The 25,696-nt window shown below is 39.7% G+C and overlaps 1 protein-coding gene across 8 annotated transcripts in view; it reads left to right on the top strand.

Annotated features, from left to right (window-relative positions):
* KCNIP1 (potassium voltage-gated channel interacting protein 1) overlaps positions 1-25,696 on the top strand; it is a 374,463-nt gene that overhangs the window by 300,575 nt on the left and 48,192 nt on the right. Inside the window, exon 1 of one of the 8 annotated variants that reach the window (XM_013367336.3) lies at positions 22,142-22,329. The exons of the other annotated variants lie outside the window; for them this stretch is intronic. Within the exon in view, the coding sequence (XP_013222790.1) occupies positions 22,221-22,329 (109 nt within the window). The 5' untranslated portion in view covers positions 22,142-22,220. Of the gene's footprint in view, positions 1-22,141; positions 22,330-25,696 lie in introns of those variants that run through there. 8 annotated transcript variants of the gene reach the window in all.

Genomic DNA, 25,696 nt, shown 5'->3' with positions numbered 1-25,696 from the left:
AGTCTAACTGCTAATGCTGCAGTGTGGGATGACAGCAGCCTGCATTTGAACAGGTGGAACCAAAAGCCTCTCTCACTGTGGCTTTCAGAATCTTTCTGAAGACTGAGGATCCAATTAGGGACCTTGTGTTACTTTTAAAACTTCTTCCAAGCGTCAGTCTTTCACCTTTACAGTGTGAAGTTAATTTATTGCCCGGGGAGGTTGCCCACAGCAACGTATTGATGACAAAGGTGTAGTACCTGCGTCCTCACAGATGGACCGATGTCCTGCTATGTCCTTGCAAGGTTTTTCCTTATGTGGACGATAAAGAACTGCAGAAGGAGCCTCTGAGTTCAGGTCTGCAAGTCCAAGATGTGGAACCAATAGCTGAGACCTGCATGTTCCTGTTCCACTGGAGCTACAGATCTTTATCCATTAAAAAATTAAGTGTAAATCAACTTTATGAGGTAAAGAGTCAGAAAATAGATATTGCTCAAACTGTGTCTTCAGAGTTTCTTTCTAATGTCTGTGACCATAACAGTTAGTACTTATTATATTAAAGTAGTGACCTGCTTTTTATCATACGCATATCTTCACATCTGCTTTATTACTTCTTGGCTCATTTGGGTTTTTGCTGCTTTCTTGTGGAAAACTAAAGTTTATGTTCATTTAGGGAACATTTTAGCAAAATTTCTGTACAGTGTGGAGATCAGTGCAAGAGTCATGTTTTGTGCTATTAAGTGGTTGTCAGAATCTAAGTTTGTTTGAGCTGCTTGGGGACACAGGTGACTTGCCCAACATTGCTTGTGAGGTGAGTTGGCAAACTGGGAGTAAAACCTGTATCTATTGTCTAGATATTTGGATCAGTCTGTCTTTTCTCATTTTATCTCTTGCTTCTTTTTCCTTCGGCAAAAATAGAACTGAACCCCTTTCAATCCAAACCAACTGAGAAATCCAATTAGCACTACAACTTGCAGGGCACTGTTATCATGTTGACTTTTAATCATGCTATTGTGAGCACGTTTCTCTTCTGAGCCCTGGCTGTTATGGAAGAATTAACTTGAATATACTGAGGTGGAACAATTTTCTTAAAAAACTATTTTTTAAATATTATGTATTTATTAGCTGTTTATGCGATATTTTAAGAAAAAATGATAAAGCAGCCATTCAAACTGAAAGGATGAGCTTAAAATATGAGTTATTTGTAACAGTTCTCCATGAGTAAAACCGTTTGTCTTGCGTCAGAAAGTGCATGTTGACTAGCAGAATTAGCTGAAGGATTCCAAAATTGAGCCTCCTTGCTAAAAGGCTGACCACAGCTTTCAGTGATCTCTGAAGGTTTGTGTAATCGATTCTCATGGCTGTGTTGTAGTTATGAAATGTTTTCTTTTTAATTAGACCACTTCTTTAATTTGGTTTCTCATTAGGGAAGGAACTAATGGTGTACATTGCTTAGAACTCGCAGAATACCAAGTGAATAATAAAGAGCTGTACAGAATGTCAAGTCTTGTTAGGATGTTTTCACCATCCCCCTCCCCCAAGTCTTGTTCCTACACTTGGGTTTTATCCGTGCTGTAGTTTTAATGGTTGCAAGGTCTATTAACACAGTCATGATAAAACAGATAAGTAAAAAGTTTAACTTAATCTCTATGAACAGGAGTTGGGAGGAATATAATGCATTGGGGTGAGGTGGGGCAGGGAGAGGGGGGAAGTCTGGGAAACTCCTTTCTTCAAGTGTGGACTTAATTGCCTTGCAAAATCTGGCAAGCCCAGGGGAGGAAAATGCTCTGTCTGTTCCCATGGTACACCTGCAGTAGGATGTGATTTAACACGCTGCCACCTTTGCTGAGCCTAAAAAGAAAGGAGCCAGCTTGCAGTAGTTAATGGGATGGAGATTTTTTCAGTTTTCAACATTTTAAGCAGCAGTTTTGTCCCATGGTATTTCCTTTCTGTTAAAGACAGTAGAATTTATTCCCTCCTTAAGGTGTAGAGAATAGAATGGATATACTGAATCATCAGAAACTTGAAACGGATTGCTTTAGGTTTATGGTCTGCCTGTGCTTGTCTCCTGAGTATGTCAAGAGGCAAAAAAGACACAAAGCCACTTTTGGCCCTCTATAATTCACTTTCCCCATCCAAACTGCCTGAATTTAGCCACGAAGTTTCAGCTTTTCCTGATAGTACTGATGCATCGGTCAGTGTGAGGCAGGACAACTTGAAAAAAAGAAAAGGAGGTAGGCACAGCAGAAAAGGCTTTACCCAAGTGTTTGCCTTTATTGTAGACTTCAGTATCTAAATGCAGAGTGGGGTGAGAAAATCCTGGTGCTATGTCAAGAGGTATTTGCTCCTAAGTACTGATTTTCTTTGACTCTTTTTTAAAATTCTATTATTCTTTCCAATAAAGTCATACCTTCCAAGCACCAACACCTCTTTAAAGTTTTGGTTCTAGATAATGAAAACTGGTGGTCAATTACTACAACGATACTTAATTTGTTTTTAAGCCAAGGTCTTTTTATTTTACATTGTTGCAAGTCTTTAAAGCCAAACTATCTAGATAAATTCAGTATAAACAAGAAAAACAATTTATCTGCTTTTAAATTGTGACTAATGAGAGCATGTTTGAGAAATCTACACTGGTCTTTGTCTCAAATGAAATGTGGGAAATTGATAAATATGCAGCTGTCAAGCTATTTGACTCCAGCTTGTTCTGAGTGGTTTCTGTACTGTTCCCATACCACTGCATCGAACATCTTATGAAGTAGAGTGCGAAAGCACTTGATTTAAGAAACTCTAGAAGGATCTTGGAGGTTATTTATGAGCCTAAATCGTGAGTGGGATTGTGCAGGGCAGCTCAGTATGTGTTGAAGTCAGCAGAAGGTTGGTTGTTGAGTGCAGCAGGTTTTAGGTCAAACACTGGAACCGGTTGCTCTGAGAGACTGTGGAGTCTCCATCCTTGGAAACAGTAAAAACCTGGCTGTAGAACAACCCGAGCAACCTGCTGTAGTTAAGCCTCATCTGACCAGTGCCTGCCGGCCTTTGTAACATCAACTGTTCTATGGAAAAAAACAGCATCTCAATCTTACACTAGAAGAAAGAGGAGATGAAATAGCAAATCAAGTATTTAGCAGAGAACTCGGGTCTCTTAAAGTGGATGCTATATTTATCTTGAAATAAATTAGACTTTCTTGATTTATTTTGGTGAAATGAAAAGTACAGGGATGACTTCAGCTCATTCCAGCAGGGGGTAGAGAAAGTTTAGAAACTTCTATTATACTGTGTGCTGCATATAATGGGGAATGAGATTTGCCCTCCCTGCATGTAATTATTGTTTCCGTTGGACACGTAGCAGAGACAGGCATCCTGGTTTTGATTGACCTTGTAGGTGATAGAGTAAATGTTGCCTCTGTCATTACATGATAATAACTGTTGGATTTACCATCTGTGAAATAAGGCAGTCTTACTCCAGTTGTCACTGGCCGGGGAGCTCTTCTCTGTCACAGCTGGATGTAATACATGTTCTTGCTGATAATATCAGCAAAGAAATCAAGCATGGAAATATCCTGGCCCAGACTTTGCTGGGCATTCCAGCAAGGTTCTTTGGAAAGAATTGCCAGTACCACCTTCAACAACATGGAAGATTTATGTTTATCGCTGTAAATCTTGTAAAGTCAAACTTAAGCTGAAGTGTGCGTGTGGTTTATGGTCCCTTCAGAAATCTTAAATGAGATCTAAAAGAATACCATGTCTAAATGAGAATATTGCCTAGCTTGAAGGAGAAATTGTATGTTACAGCTGCTTTCCGAATATAAAGAATTGCTTGTGATCCAGTGGCAGCTCGAAGACAATCTCTGAAAGGACAGGCAATTAGCCTTGCAGTCATGAGTTGTCAGATCTGTAGGACAGTGGAATAATTGTGACCTTTGGTGATCGCTCAGAGACCTGGAGTCTTGCAGAGGTTCCTTGTCAGTGCCATGGTCGAGAGCATGTGCACACAGCAGCTACTTCCAAATGCTCTAGAAAATGCAGTTCTTCATTATTTTCTTCCCCAGCCAATATTGTAATTACAATTTCTATTGTTCATGTCATCCAGAATTTCAAATGCATATGGAATTTTCTAATCTAAATACAGTCATGTTCAGTCAGTCTTTGACATACGTCACTCTCTGGGATGGATTTGCAGAAAACAAGTGTCTTGTTTTCATCTGTTGTAAGTCCGTATACCCTCACTTATGCCTTGTCTTTGGCTCAGTCCTGCCATCCTGATTTTTGTGGTGGCGTTTGTTTCTTTGTTTCTTTGTGGTTTGTTGTTTTTATTATTTTTTTTATTCTTCTTTCCACCCCTCACTCCCACCCAGGTCTAAAGGGATAACAATAGGTCTTTATTTCCCCTTTGGGGAATCAGAACAGCATTGTCTATCCCTTCATCATCAGTATCCAGTTGTGGTTCCAGCTCTGGCTGACCTGGTGCCACCTCTCTCATGCCACTTTTTTCCTATAGTTTTGCACTGCAGAAGTGGAGCATGTTGCTTCAGAAGTGATGTCACCTCGGTGCTCCATGTCCAACAGGGACACTTGTTTTGCATTGTCTCTGTCTCCCAGGTCTCTGGTGAACCCAGCATCCATTTTCAAGCAGTTTCTCATGTCAGCATCAGCAGCAAGTAGCTGCAGCATGTTTTGAAATCCCATGGGAACTATCTAGCATGCTAGGTTACATGTGGCCAGTGCTGTACAGAGCTTTGCTTACTAGATATGTGTCATTGTCACTAGCAAAGAGTGTCTGTGCCCTGTAATGCCAGGCTGCAGGGATGTGCCATGGGAAAATGTTGTCTTTGATTGCAACAGGATGCATGTTTTGACTCTGAAATATGTACCTAGCCCATTAGCATAGGTCACTAATTGAAAGCAGTATGGGACATCTCTCCTGTGCTTGCTGATGGGCTAAACTCATCGCTGGTGACGAAGTGAGCAGCTCGGTGGGAAACATTTGCCTCTGTTTCCTCTCAATTCCATGTTGGTGAGATCACTCTCTGCATTAAGTCTTATCTAGCAGGAAAATGTAAGCCATTTCTAATGCTGCCAGACAGTCCTAATAACCTGCAAAAATGGGATAAAATTGAAAAACTAGGAACAAGATCAAGTTAGGACATCATGTGAATCGGTGCAAGGACTGGTACTGTTAAGAAGTGTTGTTTCAGTTATAGGTGATACTGAGGCTGCCAAGTGCAAGTTGACCACCAAGTCTGGAATTTCACAACCAGGTACTTGGAAATAGGTCTGTTTGAGGCATATATCATGTCCAGTCTCCACTGAGTTGAGGTGTCCTCCAGATACCTCGGTTCTGTGGAGACATCCAGGTTGTGTCCTTCAGCTCTGCCTCGCTGGACTCGGCGAAAGTGAAGCGTAGTTCTTGGCACACAGATATCAAGGGTAGACATAAATGTTTATGCTGGATTTGGCTTCCGTAGGCAGAGGCTCTCTGTTTGTGTTCGGTCTGTCACTTGTGGGCCTTCTGGCTTCAGCTGGAATATCCCAGCATTTATTCCCAGTGCACAGAGCACGAAACTCTAAGGACAGAATTGTTCCTTAAAGAAGGTGATGTTTATGCTCTTCTGGAGGTATGACATGAAAGGGGTGTTAATGTGCAGGTGAAAATAACCTGCCAGGAGTTTGCCGTCTGCCAGGCAGGCTTCTTCCCCAGCTTTGGGCAGCTCCAGCTTATTACTCATGTAGAAAAACATCATTTGAATAGTTTTCCTGGTTTGCTTCACAGAGAGCCTGGTGTATTACATTAAAAGTAGTATATTTCCGCCCTTGAATTTGAGCAGGTTTAAGGTGGTCAGTTAACCAGCCTGATTTCTAGACAAGCCAAACTATTTCCTGAAGCACCAGATTCATTTTAAGATTCCCCATCCCCCTCTCCATCATGTCATGTGCAAATTAGTCTTTCAGAGAGCAATTTGAAAACGGGCTTACGTGTGACAAGAATGTGTGATGTGAAATGTGTGGTACTTTTGTTTTCAGTTAATTAGAAACTTGAGATCTCTCATTACTAATAAAGCTTCAGGTTTCTGCTCTTTGAGGCAGACAATTTTCCAATCAGGCATAATTACTGAGAAAAGCTCCTTGGCTGGATCCATTAAGTTCCCCTCCTGGTTTTTTTTTTCCTCTCCTTTTCCTCGGATCTTGGCCTTGAGGCAGTAAAAGGCATGGCAAACCTCCAATAATTACCTGAATGGCAGACATTTAATAGCTTTATAATGTATCTGAGTGAAGGTTATTAAGTCTGTTATACTGAGCTTTTCAGCTACAGCTCTTTTATTCTCTCTCTATGTAGAACTTTCAAAATTCTCTGTGCAAAAGGAAAAGTATTGCTTTCCAAATACATGTTAATTAGTTGTCCATTTTTATTGATGCTAGACATAATTAATGAAAAATTCTTATGAAGTGCCTGCCCTTGAATGGTTGTCTGGATAGACCACCAAATGTAAATGCTTCTTATTGTTACAGCTTGCCCGTCTCTGTGTCCAGTTGAAATTGGTGCTTTCTCCTGAGCAGTGAAAAACTACATATTTCAAATTACTTCCTCAGAGCTCATCACTTCAGAAACAATAACACCGTTGTCTATTTGTAACCTGCCTTTTGATGTTCTTGATTATAGCTCAGAGTCTAGAATGAATTTCTGGTTTTATGGGTTGGTGTAAAGCTGCTGAAGTCAAATATCATTGCCTGAAAATTTAGCATAGTATGTATGATGAAATACTCTTCTTGGAACAGGCTTTTTTTCTTCTCTGTTGTGATATAGGAAAGCATGAGAGGAATAACTTGTGATAAGACCCGGAAGGAGAAATGCTGCAGGCATTGCTGTCATTGTAGACGGTGATTACAAATTGCCTTAGAAAAGTGATCCAGCACGATTCTGAGAACCAACATGCATAAAAATCTTTTTCTTATACATTACTGAGTAAATTACACTGGCATAATATCCAGGTATCTTATGCATGGCTTTTAAAGGTCTCTGTTATGGTACCACTGCAAAGGTTGTTGGAAAGGGATTTAAAATATCTTTGTTTATCCTCACAGAATGCATTAGCTGGTGTTAAGCAAGGATCCAACTTAATGTAAAGTGGGCTTAAAATTCCTGTGGCGTAAGCAGAACGTAGTGTGGCTTAAAATAGACAACTTATGGGTGTGTATATAATTTTACAGTATGCTTCTGAAGGTCTAGTTTAAATTCAGTGCTGAAAGCCACTGAACTGTGAAATAGTTTTTACTTAAAATCCAGACTCCGGTAGGGGACTTGGCCTGGCAGAGCAGGTCTGACTCACTTTAAGGAAATACCTTTGTCTGTTTAAATCTACTTCTTTATTGGAGATACCCAAAGATACATGCAGGTCCAGTAATGAAGGCGAGAGAATTCTGATTTTATGTCCCAAAGGTGACTTATTCTTTTGCAAATGTGTTATTGAACTTCAGCATTCCCACCCTGTCCAGTTATTGCTGTCTACTTGTTCCGCTCTCTTACTGCTCTTGCTGCTGCTTCCTGGGGAAGAAAATAACAAATGGAAATGTAATATCTGGTAGTTTGTACAAAAGTTTGTTTTTTTAAGACAGTTCTTTAATTCTGAAGTGTCTGTTGGCCATTTCAGTCTTCCCCTGAAATGAAATGAGCCTGCTCTCTGGGTGATGTGTGTTGGTACGTTTCTCAGCACAAATGCAGTATTTGCTTGTCTTTATTGCTAAAGGAATCATTATTGCTAATCCACTTATCATGTGCTTTTCTTGTGTCGTACCATAGTTCACTCCAAAAGAGTCTTTTGAAGAGAAAATAGAATTTGCCAATTCGATTTACATTTATTTTTTCACTCAAATGAGTAGCTTCCCAATGAAGTTAAACCTTTTATTGTTCAAAGAATTTGTGGGGTTTGCATTAACTCAACAAACAAAATGCTCAGCCATGAGCTACAATATGGCTTTCTCCTTCAGTGCTTAATTCCTTTTCAACTGTCTACAACCTTAGTGCTTCTGTGTTTTTTTTTCCCCACATGATTGTTGTGTTTTTCTCTCTGCAAAGTCAGAATGGCTTCACGGGTATTTGCTTGAGCAAAAGCAAAGGGCCTCAAGAACTGCCCTGTAAGTTTTAATGAGCTGCAGTCTGCCTGCATCTCCATCAGTTTTGAGTCCAAGAGTGATCTTTGTTCAGCACAATTTCAAATGGCTTTATAAAATTATTCCTTGAAATGAAATCCTACTGGGAGAACCTGCTGCTGGCCTCTGCTTTGTCTTTGTCTGTGCCAAATATCACCTGCAGGGGTAACAAATTGCTCTTGTTGGGTAACTGCAGATTTAAACAAGGAGTACCTGGCATTAGCCTGTGCTCCCCCTACCACCAGAAGTATTTGGATGTAGATAGGTGTTTTAGATCCCTACTGGGTTTTTAGCTGCTTATTGAGGCTGTGGTAGGCTATCTCCTTATTTTTAACGTTTTTATCTGACTTTGAAATGCATTTTTCCTCAAGGTTGGTTCAGTAAATTGCCATGCTTCCTATAACAAAGGCAGGCATCTCTATTTAGGATTAGAAGACTATTCAACGTATGTTTGACTGGCACTTGTAGCATGGACAAACTGGCTTTTATCTGATGTTTCTTTTCTTTCCTTTTTAGTCTTGATTTATCATTCGGTTTTCACCATTTCCTCCTGTCTTTTGTCTTTTTTTCCCCCTCTGCATATTCTTTTCTCATCTGTTTTGAAGCTTGCTAAATGATGAGACTATTCAACAGCAGCCAAGGAATAGTGAAACCTTCAAACCAGTGATTTTGGAAGAAAAACAGACTTTATTGAACAAGTAAAAAAAAAAAATCTTTAAAGTTAAGAGCCAACAAAATGAAGGGTAAATTGTGTATAGGCATAAACCTGAATAATTTGAATTAAGGGGTTCAGGTAAGACAGTGGGACGAAGGCAATGTACCAAACTAAGCTGCTTCAAAACTCAGGAAACCCAACCTCTGGCTCTGGGAAACATCCTCTTGTTTTGTCTCAATTTCCTTACTAGGGTTTTCTTTGTAAAAATCTTCCAAAACGACAGGTGAAAACTCTGTAATTGTAGCAGTAATTATCTCCTGACTGGTATTTGCATAAGATGAATTTCTACTAAGTAATTTGCCCGTTTTTCTTATTTTGCAAGTATTTGTTTATTTCATAGGTTGTGTGGACATTTTCTCTCTTTTCTTAACCTTTTGCTGAATTTTTAAGCACTATGTACATTTAAAGCCCATTTAAGCAACATTATCTACAAATCATATCATCTAGAATTGGAAAAAATATCTGCAGATTTACTAAAAATAAGTGAGGATCTCAGGACTTATTTCCATTTTCCTATAGCTGGGAATGGAGACCTTTGTGTCAGCTCTGCCTCTCAAGAAATAATCCTGTAGTATAAGAAGCCTGAATTGCGGTGCCTGTTCAGAACACAGCTAGTGAATGGTTTCCTAGTTAACAGAGGCTAAGACAGATTTTATGGCTTGATTTATAAGCAGAAATGAAAATAAAACCAGCTTCTTTATGTTTTTCCTTCTCTTTAATGCTAAGAAAGGAAGGAGGCAGAGATTATTGTGTACACGCTGTGTTGTCAGAGTGGGGTCTTGCAGAAAAGTTTTGAGACGTCTCTAGATAGCGTGTCCTGAATGTTTTGATATGTCAGGCCCTTCATCTGGGCCAGTTCATCAATAGTTCAATATAATGTTCAGTTTACCACTTAAAATTATCTGCATTTTGTGTAATGGCAGCTGGCTCTGGGCAAACCTGCCAGTTGCTGAGTCCCTTCAGGTTTTCTTGGAGCAGGGTTGACCGTGCAACGTGGGGTGGATTTGGAGTGCGCTTGGAGACTGTGTAGCAGTTGAACTAGACATCTGCCGCTGGGTCTCACCTGTCCCACCTTTTTCTGCAATTAGAATTAGCTGGAAACCGAGGCCAGGAGGAGAAATTAATGAAACAAGAACATGCAACTTCTTAATGAATTAGATTTGAGATAATTAATTGACTAATTACAAGAACTTGTTCATTTCCAATTACTGGAACTACCTTCCCCAATGGCATCTTTTTGTAACTGACTTCTTTATTAAAATGGAAATGTTGGTCTATGCCTCCCCTAAAGTCACAGCAAACCCGTACTACAACATGCTCAGCATGTTACTGAGCACCATTACTTAAAGCAGACCCTGGTCTGGGCAGCCTCTAAAATTGAATGCAGGGAACATATCTTTATTTCCTACCTGCTGGTACAGCGGGGCAGAACTACTTTTCAAGAAACCTCCTTCAAAATTACGCCAAGGAGACCTGGGGAAGGGATCTGGTGTCGTCCCAAATGACTTGCTGGAAGACAAGTTTCCTTGCCTGCTTGTGAGGAAATCAGCAGTGATTTGCCAGTGAATTTGCAGAAATTCATATAAAGAGGTTATTAAGATTTTGTGACATATAGTTATTTTCTTATGTTAAGGCCTGCGTTGGTACCAAAGGATGCTTCATGGCTTCAATTGTTGTACTGTGTTTCACATTGACCTTTCCTCTAGCTGTTTATATATATTAGCCCTGCTTCCAGACTCTCTAAATGCCCCCATACTGTAACTTCCCAGGGTTTTCCAGCACTCAGCACGCTCAACAGTGCAATCGGGTTTCCCGAGTATTGGGCTAAAATCCACATTTTCTCTCTTTTTGTGACTCCCCACTGGGGAGTCAGCAAGGGCTGACACGGACCACCCATTAGTTAAAGGCTGTTAATGGGCTGAAGCAATATGTGGGTGATCACCCAGCAGTAACTCAGGAGTACCATAGTGGCAGTGACACAGAACAACATTTCAGCCATGCAAGACGGAACATCAAAGAGAAGATGTCAATTCCACTATCAAATGGTGTTGACTTACATGTGCCCAAGATTTAAAAAAAAGGGGGGGGATAGAAATAGACCACTACCCCCAAAGCCAAACTATTAATATCGTATATGAGTCAGGCAGGATATGGGTATGCAGAGAAGAACTTAACGTACCTCCCATCCAGGTGATGGTGCCAATTCTGGTGCACCTGCAGCCAGCCCCACTAAGTCACAGCAGGGCCTCTGGTGCCCTGATGGTTCATTTGTGTCTGTCTGTGACACAAAGCATGAAGAGTTTACCCTGCTCCGCTGTGTGGGAGTCTGCATCCTTTTCATTCAGCCTACCGAGGGAGAGAGGTGTTGAGAAAATTGCTCCCATGAAGGCTCAGGCTCTGCTTTGACACTTCATCACGATGCACCGTGCGGTTCTTCACCTGTGTACGGCACAGCTTTCCTTTCAAGTAATGCCTCTGTTTAACATTTGTCGGTTCCAATTTTGTGGCACAGTTAATTCCTCCATCTCTGTGCTTTGGAGTTTTAGCAGAGACCAAAACAAAGCCTGAAATGACATTGTGCTGTTAAAGTCAATTGAGTGTCTGTGCAGTTAACATCACCATAAACAAGTGATAACCAGAATCCTCAGCTGACATGTAAAGTTTAAAGCTGTTGTATGGCATTTCCAAGTCTATTCTCTGTGTAATGCCCCCTCTGAGCACAATTACTGTGTAAACTGAACTGAATGTATTGAATAAATATGCTAACTTCACCTTCTCTTTCTAGAGCTATAACAGTGAAATTTTTAGTAGAGTTGACATGATGTTATTTGAGAAGATGCTATTTGTCTTTTCACTGACTCTCCAGGCACTCTTCTGTTGTTCAGGAAGATATATAGATATATATGTTCCACTGGAAAATAGTTTATACTCAGGTCTGAAGAAACTTATGTATTAATGCTTGCTGGTGCTTATATCCTAGCAGCTGCAGACTACTTATTTGGGATTCAGGAGAAATACAGAGGAATTGAATTTTTGTGCATGTTAGCACAAAAGATTGTAGCTTTGCAACAAATTAGATGCTAGAAAATTCCTTCCTGTTCAGAACAATTATTTGGCAGAGACCATGCCAATTGCCTCCGTGCTTAGGTGTGAAATCAAGCGGTTTTCCACTTTCCTGTTTTGATGTTGTTGGCGCTAGGGACTCAGTTGGGATTAGTGCACTTTGTGGAACTGATCATTTGCAAGTCTTGCAAACAGTTTCCAGGCTCACAAAGCTTCACATATTCATAAATATATTTATAGGGTTTTGTTTTTGCGGGTTTTGTTCTTTGATTGCTTTGGTTTTGTCTGTGGGTTTTTTTGTGTGTGTGTGTGTTGGGTTTTTTTTGTTGTTTGGAGTTTTTGTTCTTTTTAAGTGATTATGATGAATGGATTTTTCTATGGTACCTTAAGAGGCAGGTGCACATATTTGTTTCTAATCTAAACCCAATCCTTCTTGTAAGTAGCCCATAGAGCTGAAATGGTGAACCTATGCAGAAAGGTGCTAATCGTGCCAGCTGAGCCTCTGTTCCAGCTCAGTTGTAGGTGGTAGCCAACCTGCAAAGGCTGCCTTTCTGATAACCAAATACTACACAAAACAGTGGGAATGGAAGGCAGGAAAATAGTGCGTTTTCTCAACACAGATCATTCAGCTTCCCTCAAGTAAAGTAAACCTTTGTATCGTTGCTTAAATGGTTAAATTTATGTCACCAAGATGTAATGGTTCTGTCTGGTGGAAGCTTAAACTGGTGGAATGGTTTTATGATCTGCCAGAACTGGAAGGAATTTTACATTTCTTCATTTCCTAGATGTTTTTCCTGCGCACTTTTCTTTCTCTGCAGAGAAGCGTTCTTCAGTTTTCAAGGCCAGCTGGAAATGGGATATTGCTCAGTACTTGCTTAATGAGTAAAGATTTAAGTGATCAGATGATGTGCCATCTTTTTTCTCTCTGAAAATGGCAGAAGTACATCTAGAGATATATCTCTAGAATTCTTACTGCTACTTGTGTTCTAATTTTTTTAAGTTGTAACAAGAGGATAAATCCCAAATGAAAACAAGTTTATTGTAGTGTATGGTTTTCTGATGAGTAACAGAAGAGTTAATCGTAATTAGCTCCTCACTGTGAATGTAAAATGCTTAAGGATAGAGAAAGCTGCAACCAAGGTTTTTTCAATGTACTGAAGAGTGTTTTGTGTTTTAGATTAACTAAACTGTCATCTCCAATACCTCTGGACATAACTTGGCATCATTACTAGATTTTGGGTTTGCTTTTTGCCTGAAAGAGCTCTGAACAGAATAAGTACCGACAACTGAAATACCCTTTGATTTCATCTAAATGTATTACCCTCTAGGCCTGAGCTATGATACATATGAGCAGCAGTGAAAAATCCACCGATGTATCCAAGCTGATATTTAGTTTAATAAAGGCAATTAAGCATGGGTCTTTTTTTTCACAAGAACGTACCTTGCAATTAATAAGCGGCAGTTTAATTAAATTGTGGGGAGGGAGGGAAAAGTCCTCTATCATACTCTTTTCCTTTAATTAGAATATGTTCCAATCAGCAAATTGACAGGAATATTTAAGTAGAGACAGAGATTTATTAAAGTCTCCAGTGAATACTGCAGACCACCATGAAAATAGTTAATTGCTATGGACATATTTCATCAACTCTTCCTTAAAAAACTCTTTAGATAGTCAGTTATAATGTTCTGAAGAGCAATGATCTTCCTATGCTTGAACTGAACAAAGTTTAGATTTACACTGGAACTGGACCAGCAGAATTCAGAATGGGATTTGTCTTTCCATCTTCACACCTTGCATGTTGTGTATTTGATTTTTATTAAGAAATGGCATAGTACAAACAATACATGTAAATGACCATGGGGTGATTTTTTTATATGTATCTAAACGCACACAGGGTAAACTGTTTGGCTCACAGCACCACCGTTAGTGTTGTCCCACAGTACAGCAGCTGTCCATGGAGAGACATTCTTCTGTGAGTGTTGGAAGAAACCATCCAGTCCCCAGGTCTAGCGCTTCTAAAACACACTGAACTCTGTCCATCTTTGCTGAAACCTGGTTTTGTCCTATTTGACACTGGGATTAGCTCAAGAGATGTGCAGCTCTTCAACTTCGGAGGCTAAGTGCCTTGGCAATAAGGTACAAAAAACTTGTTCATGCAGCCAGATGTTTCTTTTATCAATACATGGCTCTCAAGTGTCTTATGTTTTCATGGGAAAAAGCTAGCCTTTGAGTTGTATGTGTTGAGGACTTTGAAGAAGTTCACCCTCCCCACCTCCCCCCACTGCATTGGTACTTCTGATACCTTCAACCATGGAAATGCAACTGTGATACATAGAGTTATTCAGGAGGATTGTGAGCTATTGGGGGAGTATTCTGACTGCTGAAGGGTGTATGATATGTAGTGCATCCCAAATATGAATATTTACAGACCTGGGATGTGCTGTGTACAAATCATTATTTTGCCTGTGCTGCCCTTTCCCAGATGTGACTTTATAGTCATAAATCTACTTCAGTTTGCTTTTGCCCTTGAATTTCAGTTTAAATTCTGAATGTAAATCTGCTTGCAGAAAACTCTGGGCACCTTTATTTTCTTTACTACTCTTTTCCATGCATATTATATCTTCTGATGTGCTTTCAGCATTTCACTTTCCTTCGTGATCTCCTGATTTTCTTCAACGGGCTATCTCTCAGGCTGGCTCCTCTTCCCTTCCTGTCCTTGCAGCTCCCCTGTACAGACACTATATGCTTTTGCCATACTGTATTTCTTTTCTTCCCTCTGCTGTGTGACTGGTAGCAGCAATGTGGGAGTGAGTAGCACACTGGCTCCATCACCATTGTCCAGCTTATTTGGTAGTAGGAATATTTTTAGATACACATACGGGAAGAGACCTGAAGGAGGGTGATTATCTCAGGCTACTGTTTAGCTTCAACATCCGAAGTTATCATTTCTGTTGTGTGCATGTATATTACAGGTCTTCAGGTACTTCGCTGATCAGAGCTCCATGTTTCCATGAATGTCAGTCTATCTGTGCTGTGCCCAGAAGCAGACTTTAACTAGTGGTGCTACTAGAGGAGCAGTTAAACTGTAATTCATAAATTGGAGGCAGTTTGGCAAACTCTGGAGACCTGACCCTTCTACTGAGTAGAATCATAGAATCCTTTAATATATAATTGTATTTTTTTTCTTAGTATGACAACTTTTAACAAGCATATATATTAACACATGTCACAGGCCATTTATTGAATATTTTCCATTCTAATCTTTCTGAGCATGGACTCACCTGCCTTCAGGAACATAAGAGTTAAGGTCCCATTATATATTTCAGTAGTAATCTGAGAGATATGTCTTCATCTTTAAGAGAAATACTTTGATTTCTGTATGCCTCATTCCAGTGACTGCTGAGAACGGTAATGCATTTAACTCAGATTTGGCTTATAATTTTTAGGTTGTGAACTTCCTCTCGAGAGTAGACATAGTGGTACTGACTCCCATTTTCAGGGAGCCCTCCAGAAGTTCTCCTACTCTCTCTGTATTCAGAACTACAGCATAAATTGCCTTTTTTTTAGGTTTTCTTGTCTATGTATACCTTACAAACTTGCTATTACTTCTTTAGAAAGTCTCACTTCAGACATTGACTTTATAAATTAGCCTTTTTGTTCTTAGTTTCTGTTTTGTTGCAAAGCATTAATTGCTGAGAGTTTTGCTATTTGGCCCACGTTTCCAGACATTTGCAGGATAATGTGATTTCAGACTGTATCTAAAAAACCCAGTGTTGTAGTATTTCATAAGTCGCAGTGATATATGTAAAATATAATTAGTTTTGCAGAGTTTCATAATTCTTTCATGAATTTATTATGCTGATATCCTAGTAGAATAACCTTAGTTTTGTGGTGTTATCTTTTGTAGAATAATTATGCAAATAACTAATTAAATCTTTCCAGCTGGAGGGAAGAATAGGAATACAAATTACAAATGATAAAATAAGAACTTAAGTGCAAGTAATGCATAGATGGTGCAGTGGAGATGCTAGTAAAGAGTCAACAATAATATTTGAAGTTATTTCTTCATAGAACAGATCAGTAAGTGAAAGAAACATAGGCTTATTTAGAAAACTGTATGCATGTATTTATTGCTTGAGGCTGCTTAAAAGAAATCCAGAACAGCATGAAAAGTGGTGAGAAAACATGGTTTAATATACCAGGGAAAGGAACAGTATTCTTCAAGTGTCAAGAAGGGGTTCAGTGCTTAAGCCTGTAATACAGACATTGTAACTAAGAAAAATGTATGAGATCTTTATGGGGAAACATTCTGCATCATTCTCATGCAGAAATAAGAGCAACACAGCATGAGGAAAAAATGCACCAAACAGAATGATTTTTCACTTCACTATTTGAAAATAAAAGAAAACGGGTAGTTAAGTTAGGAGAAGCCAATGGATTGGAGACCCAGTAAGTGAGAAACTGCCACTGCAAAGCACATCTGTCTTCTGGCGGTTGTGGGTTTTGGACAGGTCCTTTCAGCTGCTCTTCAGTGCCATCAGTTTTGTGTATCTGCTGATGAGAAGGGTGCTCATCTCTGAGTATGGGGAAATGCTGGGCTGGACGTGAGGCTCTGCACAGCCTGGCTGCATGGACTGCTGCAGCGGCATTTTCCTTGTTTGGGGAATGAACCACCAGTGTAATTGAAACATCAGGTTTTATATTTTGTGCACAGTTTGGGGTTATACGTGGTAGTCCCTCCCAGATCTGCTCTTCATATTACATCCCCTTGTTCAGTGTTCCTAATTTCAGACTTGAAATACCCTCTTGTGCTGTTTCTTCTTTTAACTTTTCACTTCTTCTCCCCTACTTTCCCCTCACAGCATGTGTCCTCCTCAACTTTCAGTTTCTTTTCAAAAAGTAGGACAATGGGAAAGTCCTGTAGCCTTTCCCCATCTCCCCTCGTAGTGCAGCTGAGGTATGAAGTAGTTGTTAGCAATTCATCCAGCCTACACAACAGCACTGAAAACAGAGCAAGTTTGGTGCAGGAGAACTTTCTTGGGTCAGTCCTGAGAGCAGCCATCGCATTTCTGCAGGTGTGATAGTGATTTGTGACTTACAGGAGGCTGCTGACTTTAGTTTTGCCACTGTGGTTCATGCAACTATGTTGGTTTCCAAATAAAAGTCTAGAGAAATAGGTCGAAAACCAGAAGAATAGAAGGAAAAAGTGCAATAGAGCTTGTCTGATTTCCTGTCAATTATATTTAATAGTTGGGAGAGGTTCTTATTACTCTTTCATTAATTATATATTGTGCCAATTGTGTACTACCCAATTTCAGTGTGCATGTAAGCTGTGGTTCAAGTTAGTCCTTCCAGGTTACATGGTTTCTTCATTAGTTGCTGGTCTTCCCACAATTTGTAGCTTGGTAGGAAGCTTACTTTAGCTTTGATCTCTGTGTCCGTCATTAACGTTCACCGGCATTTGCCACCATGAGGTCCAGAGTAAAGCAAAGTCCTCTATTCAGCAGCTTGTCTGTGCCTCCAACTGGTCTAGAAAATTCAGTAGTAATGTACTGGATTTCTGGAGTCTTTCAAAGGTGTTTTCTCAAAGTCAGTGATGTGAATTGTGCTAATGTGCTCGCAGGAGGCTGGAATCGCTAATCGCTCAGGCAGTCTTTGTAAGGAGAAAAATGTGTGGGCTCCTCCTGCTTCTCTGCATGAATTGTCCATGGGTCCTCAGACCCAACATCATCACACCGTTGCCAGCGAGCCGGGAGACGTTGACAGAACAAAGCAGCTCCTTCACGTGAATCAGAAGAACTGAATTAGGGCAGAAATTGTTGATGGAATTGTAACTGGTTTTGTTTTAGCAGAGCAATTTATATTATGTCAGGACAAGGGTTGATCTTTAGGTTACTTCCCTGGATCGAGCAAGGAACTGGCAGACTGAGGAGTGAGCTGAGCTCCTTGTTCCCAGCTCCCTGTGCAGCACTAACAGGAAAACATCCAAATTCCTGTATTATCCAAACCAACTAATGATACATTTGAGGTTCACCTATCATCATACAGAATGTCTCTCTAGTGACAAAACTAATAAGTGGTAACTATCCAAGGCTTCCAAAACCACTTATAACTGGTGAATAACCACTTAAAAGCACAAATGTGAAATGAAGCCAAATTAATTTGCAGGCAGAGGGGTCGGGGTGGGATTCTAGTGGTGCAAATGGGAGGGACCTCAGCTCATTGTCACCAAATGACTGTCAGTTTAACTGGAGATTGCCCATACTTTAGATGGGGCCATCAATTACTTAAATATTAGATTTGCTAATTTACTAAGAGCATTTTTAAAAATTGTAGTCAGCAGTTATTAATCAATAGTTATCTCTTCACACAATTTGCAAATGGTACTAATTACCTAGGGTTAGTCAGATCCAGAGACATGTGAGAAACAGCAAAGGGATTTAATCACCTGTGGTGAATGGGGCAGATTATTGTTGACCAAGGCAAGGTGATAAGAAGCTGGAATTTAAGCAGTTAACTTACCTAGTCCCAAGCAATGATATTAAAATCACTCCTAAGAAGGGCCTAGTTTTCATTTTGGTTTCTTTAGCCTAAGATGCAAACAGCAATAAAACCCACTAACTTTATGCACTCACAAAAGAAATCATACTGGATAAATATGTATGGAATAGTAATTTTATCCTTTTGATGCTGTTAGCCAGCTGCAATACTGTGAATGATCTCATTGTGGCATTTCTAAAATGCAATAGAAGTGGAAGGGTTTCGGAGATCTGCAATGAAAATAGATTTATGGACAGCAGCCATGTGAGAAGACTGGTCAGGACTGCTAAGCGTTAGAAGAACCAGGAACAGAGGTGTTCTAGAGATATTTGAAACAAAGAACTGTACAAGAAGAATCAGATGCACCTGTTTATTCTTTATCATAACACAAGAGCAAAGGCATATTCAATCAAAATTACAAAAATGTAATATTTAGGGGTTTACACCAGGCTAATAATAGAATACAAATGGAGTTTTCTTAAAAGGTGTGGGTAGTGAGTACATGTCATGCTGCATTTGTTTTAAAACAAAGTGAGGAGACAAATCTTCCTCTTTGAAAGCATAAATGTGTTCCAAATAGCTTGGTCACTGGCAGAAGCTTCTGCTGTGGGGAATATTATTCTCTATTTTGCACCTTCACATGATGTATTTTTCCCCCAACCAGTTTCAAGAGCTGATTATAGATTACATAAATCATTGATATGATTCATCATAGCAATTCTTTTATTACCACAAAGTCCTTTTCATTACGTGTTATTTTGATCGATCTTTATAAAGTTCCTCCTTATGTTCCCACAGGGCACACGTTGTGCATACACAGCATAAACCTTTTTTGCAGGCATTCTGCCCCTTTTGTGGCATGCAGGAGATACGTACTCTAGGCATTAGCAGGTACATCTATTTCCACTATCAAGACATCTGGTATTTTAAACATTTGGCTGTTTACGTTCTTTTTTTTTTTGGATTTGGCAAAAATAAAGCGTACTGCTTCACTGGTGAGCTTAACCTTGGCTCCATATAACTAGAAAAATGTTCTTCCAGCTGCTGTTTCACAAAATCTATTGTTCAGTGGCTGCAGTAGAAAAGCAGGCACTTAAGTTTGTGCCATTTATTTTATGTGTGATTCTAGTTAAAATCATTTAGTCCCTTGAGCTACCCTCTCTGAGGATAACGGGATGTATTTTGCAGCAGAGTTATGAATGTTTGGGAAGCACTGACACAAAAGCTGCTGCAGGTCTGCAGGATGTTTTTTAGGCTGTAGAATATTTATTTTGTAGAACTCAATTTTTAATCCCACTATTTATTTGGCATTGGTTTGGTTTGGGTTTTTCCTTATTGCTCTGGGAGTGAGTCAAATAAGATAGCTAATAAGCTCTTGATTAATATTTCTGCCTCTTGTTAAGAGTTCATGATTCTCTATTTCTCTGCAGATTCCTATTGGAGAACTAAACTGTGGAGCCTTTCTTTGGCTTAGATCACAGAACCGTTTTCTCTCATTAGCTCAATACCACAGTAAACAATGAGTGTCTGTAGGTAACGGGTGGGTAAAGTTTTGAGGAAGGATGCTATCTTTTGCTTAAATCAGTTCTTATAGCAGGGAAAGCACAGCGAGTATTTGGGCCCATAGGATTTGCCTTCCATAAGGCATCCGTAGCCAACTCTCTAGACAGTCACTTCTGATGATTTGAATGTTTAAACAGCAGCTGAAAGCTGATTAGCTTTAATTAATTGTATGCTGTAACAGCAGATCAGTATTGTGGCTTCCAGGCTGGATGGATGGAGGGACCTGGTGCTCTGTCTGTGAGGCAACTAGCAGCAATTTCCACAAAAAATTAGCACGATGTGACACCAACACATCCCTAACATAAGGAATCATTGGGCAGTAATGGGCAGGTGAAGAATGAGCCAAATGACTTGGAAGGAGGGAAGTTTTAGGAAATGAGGGAGAAGAAACAGCATCCAGGAAGAGCAGCTGGCTACAGGGTGATCCCAAACCAGCCTGAAGGTCCTGAATTCAAGAGTTCTCCTTCAACATTCCATCCAAGTCTGTTTAAGCACTGAGTCACTCACAAAAACAATTATTTGGCTTTGACAGCATTGGATATCCTGTCTAATGCATTCTGAGCTTCTGGCATGCATGAGTTTTGACAGTGCAGTAATATCAGTTCCTTGATAGTTTTAAAGCTGAATGTGTTAATCTGGGAAATATGAACCATAATGTGGCTTCACAGCCAGGCGTGCAGCCAGGGCAGTGGAAACCTAATGTGACAGATGCTACAGAGTAGCAAAAAAAACCAATTTGGTCTAAAGTATTTATCAGCAGAAGTGGCTTCAATATCATACGATTTGAGGACAGGATAGGTAGATGCCAATGACAGAGAACCCTCATGAATAACACATTTGCAAATGTGATCTCTACCTAGGCCACCTGCATATGGAAACAAAGCTCAAATTCAATTAAAGTGTTCATTACTTGTTGACTTGATCACTCAAGTATGTATGAGTACTCTGCACCTCCAACCTGGCTTTAATGCGAACATCTCTAAGCAATTCAAGTGTATTACTTAGTTAATGTGATATACAAAATCCCTTTGAGGCTCTGCACCTGATGTTATTGTTCAGCAGTAGTTTGAAGCATCGGCAGCATCAGAAGAGGTTACGGGAGCGATGTGGGGGGTGCAAACCAGCCTGCCCTGCCCGTCTGGGACTGGGGAGAAGGTGGCTGCTGTGGGAACAGCGTGGGGCAAACGCCAGCCTGAGTCCTGTGAAATAAAAGGCATTGGTTCTCTCTGTTCCGAACATCCCATATGGGGCATACCCACATCTTCCACTAATCGCATGCTTGGAAAATCCAGCTCTTACTGGTGTTGCAGACTTGCACCTGCCATCCTGACAAAACACTCAACCTGCCAAGTGTTTATTCATCTGTGGCGATAAGGGGGAAGTACATAATTGACTTGAGAGCAACCTGCAGTGCTACCCCCGTGCCAGCAGCCTGGTGAAATATTGCAAAGACGAGCAAGTGCAAAGTGTATCTGTCTGTCTGTCTGCAAAGGATGCTTGTTCCAGGCCAGCGCTGGTCCACAGTGATGTCTTGATAAATGCTAAATTCCAGCAAAATGCACTCTCTGCTGTCCAGCAGCTAACCCAGAGTAACAGCTCGGAGCTGTTGCTTACCAACAGAATTGCTGTGTAGGTCCTGGCCTCTATATGAGCATACACATGTATGTGGGAAGTGCATTTATGTATATTGCAGCATATCGGGGGAGGAGAAAGGGAAATACCTTTCCTTTCTTCCCTTACAATGTGCCGTATTTTCTTATGCAGTGGAGAAGAGGCATTGGCAAAAAGTATCTGCAGTGGCAGGATGACCAAGAAAATCGCAAATGCAAAAATTGACAGGTATCACAGATATTTTAAAAAGCGTGAGATGTTTCTGAGGTTTGTAGCACAGCGCTAAGTTGTTCAGGGGCAGAATAAACTCTTTAGAGAATTACCATGAAGTGAAAGAAAATAAAACTATAGATTACAGTTAAATGCAGAAACTGCTTGAGTGTTTAAAGTAAAAAAGCAAATGAGGGAGGGGGGGAAGAGGAGAACTGGAAATGGGGGAGAGGTTGAGAGCAGGAGTGTGAGAATGAGGGGGGGGAGAGGGAAATGTGCTGTACACTGAGCCGAGCAGCAGGAAGAAAAGCTTCAAACAGAGGATTTCTCAGCTTTAGATGCCTGGCAGTTGTTTGCAGGCTCACCAGTGGGTATCGTGTGGTGCCGGTCGGGATGTGGACGGAAGGCGAGTCGGAGGGGCTCCAGACGTTAGGGATTGTGGTGGTGGTGTGCTCCTCTCTGAAACTTTTGCACTACCTCGGGCTAATTGACTTGTCAGATGGTAAGAGAACTTGCAACTTTTCCAGCTCCTGTTTACTTTGGTTTAAATCTCTTTCAGCAAAGCCACTGTAAGTAGCAGGTAGGCAGTGGGAAGGAAAGTGTTGTCTGTCAGTGTACTGATTCTCAATGTTGTCTTCATCTTTACTAAGAGGGAATTATGCTTTATTGAGGACTTTTGTTTGCTTTTAGTATTTTACCATAGCCAGAGAGAATCTGAAGCTGTGATTTTTATATTTTTTTTGTCTTGTATATTGTCCATTTTTCTTAATTAATTTTTCTTAGTGTTATTTTTTTTCTCTCTTGAAAATAAATTAGTTCTAACCAGGAAAAAGGAAAAGCTCTCTTGGGGTAATAGAAGCACAGCTGATAATTAGGTATATGATTTCATATGGCTACCTGAAATAATTCTGTTGTGACATTTGCCGATTAAAGACATGATGGAATGAATGTGAATAAAAGAAAATTTCTGTATTTGCTCTTCCAGACATTTCAGCAAAGTAACCAGAAGCAAAATAACCTGGGGACAAATATTTCTGTTTTCACATACTGAATTGGAAGATTTGTTTTCTCTTCACTTTACTAATGTAATGAACATTTTTCTTCTTAAAGGTTTTGCTGGCTGAGCAAAGCCTATGTGTTTAAACAATTAAGTGAGCTTCGGTGATCATATTATCTATTGGTAAAGGAATGTAGGTATCGCTGAATTTTGAAAGAACAACTTCTTGATGAAGCAAATGAAATAAAAAAAAAAAACAAAACCCACAAACAAACATAAAAACCAAACAAACAAAGGGAATCCCCCAGTCACTGAGTGTATTCCTGCTTTGATCACTAACTGTGCCAAGTTTATCTAACAAAGGAAATAACAATGTTACTTTATTCAGATTTTTTTCATTAAAATATGGGTTAGCCAAAGCTGATGAAAAGATTGAATAGAAGTAGAAGAAATTTATATATTAAATGTGTTTTACTGGATGATGTTGAAAGCAAGAAAAGCAGATGTAGTTTTAACCTTGCTGCTGTAAAATTGGTGCTGTCACATAATCCTGGAAATCTGCAAGACTAGGAACAAATATGAAAACTGGCCCAAGTAAGGCTTATTTTATTTAGACTAAGAGAAGATAGAAATTGGCATGGATTTGTCGTTATGTGGATGTTGATATTCCTTTGTACAAAATCAGTATCACAGGAGCTTTTAGTTTATTCCTAGAATGTCACTGGAGTTCAATTATACAGTTACATATAGATTAAGATATCTGACAATGACAACTGAGATCAAATAATATCAACAGACGTCCTCACCTTAAAAATAAGCTGTCAGGTGAAATGCTGAGGTAATCGCATCACTCCCTGTTCAACTGCAAGAACGTTTTTATACCTTCTTTCCAGACCTAATTACTGTAATTCTAGTGTCTGCTCTTTTCAAAGTAATTGCTTTCCCCAGAAGAGTCTTCCCAGTGTTTCTCCAGCAAAGTCAAATACGTGACAGGTAATGAAGTTGCCTGGTCAAAGAAAAAAAAGAGCTAAAGTGAGCAAATAGTCCCAACTTGTAGTCACTGAACAGCTCTGGCTGCATTTTGTTTGTGGTCATCAGTCAATAATCACTCAATTCATACAAGTGTAGAAGGGGATACCATCTTCTTTCAAATATCTGTAAGGGAACACTATCAGAATTACTGATACACGTAATTCCTGATTGCTGATGGATTACCTGACAGTGTATAGGAGCACGATACTATAAACCTTTTTAGCTATGGATAACTTCTGTTGGATTGTTTGTTTGTTTGTTTTTCTGGCTGCAAACTAGTTTGCTTGGAGACCAAGATATATTTATTAGGTATTCATTAAATTATATGAGGTTGTGTTCTTCCCTTCTGACTCTGTACCTGTGCTAAGAATTACTTATATGTGTAAATAGTGACATTAATGCAGGTGGTCATTAATGTAGTGCAATGCAGACTTCAATCACTTGGAAATCTTTAAAGGTGGCATTAACCTGTTTCTGTTGTGCTAGGTGGGTGCTTATATTGCAACATAAATATTTTGAACATGTTTATATTTACTAGAAATGATTGCTGCTTTTCATTTATAAATATATAGAATTCCATGTGCTTTCTCACGGCTTTGTGTAATAACACTAAAATTAAGACACTGAAATTAGCTATATTCTTATTCCTTCCTTGAACTGGAATTGCTGTCTCCTGTAGATGTAACAGGCTTACTTAGCATTCCTGTTTAAACAAAAACAAACAACAACAAACCAAATCAAACAATAACAACAAAAAAACACCACACAGCTGAGTGCGAGTGCTTCATTAGTCTGACATAACGCAATAATTGTGGAGAGGGAAATAGTGTAGACAGTAATTTGTAAAATGTGAAACTTCAGAACTTGCTGCAGCTGAATGTTTGTTTGCTCAGTTCCACCTTCTGTTAGTTTATATTCCAGAGGTGAGGTCTTGCTCTTGCTATTGGTTCATTCAGGTGTTTGACTGGAAATGCCCAAAGCCAGGAACATCAGTGGCAGTTTTAATCTCCAAGCACAACCGAAAGCTGTTGAGCATTTAATAACAAAATACTCAATCTATAAAAGGAATCTTTTCCTGATTTCTTTTGTTCTGCCTGAAATGCAGGGGAATAAAGCCTATGTGAAATGCTCCCCTAAAACTCAACCAAACAGAAGAGCTCCGGTGAGATCAGACCTTTGCCAGTTGCACTGGTTGTGTTTTCTGAATTCTTCATTGAAGTGTTCCTATTAGCTTAAAACCAGGGGAAAGGGAGCGTAGTGTCTAGATACAGTTCAGAGAAGAGGTCTGCAAAGCACAGGGCAAGTCATTGTGACCCTAATAGATATACAGATGATGATGACTTGTTGCTTTATGCTTCTCTCACTGTTCTGTCTCTTGGGGTTTTGTGATTGTTGGCTGTGTCCTTGCTGCCGTTCTGTGCTGCCCCAGAGAGATGCTGCCGCCTGATTAGGTTAGTTCCCAGCTTCTCGTTGTAACGCAACCACATCTAGTATGCGGTGCTAAGAGCTGAAGACCTGTTTTCCTTAGTGCAACAAGGCATCTACAAAGAATTATGTGTATTACACATCACTTAGTGGAAATCTGGTGAAACCTTGTACTAACTTCTGGTTGGAGACCAAAAACCTCTGTAAAGTGAGAGTAAATCCTGGCTGTACATCCGTTTTATGAGTTTGGCTTTAAGTGAATTTATTTGTAGAACATCCATCCACCCTCCAGGTACCCTTGAAGCATTCATAAATCATATATCTTCAAATTAGAGGGATCCAGAGCAATATGAATTCTGGTTTTGGACTAGTTTGGTATTGATTCAGAATCAATACCCTGAAGTAGAGTACAATA

The sequence above is a fragment of the Columba livia genome, chromosome 14 (genome assembly GCF_036013475.1).
Source record: "Columba livia isolate bColLiv1 breed racing homer chromosome 14, bColLiv1.pat.W.v2, whole genome shotgun sequence".
Lineage (NCBI taxonomy): Eukaryota > Metazoa > Chordata > Aves > Columbiformes > Columbidae > Columba > Columba livia.
This window is presented reverse-complemented; position numbering and strand designations above follow the sequence as displayed.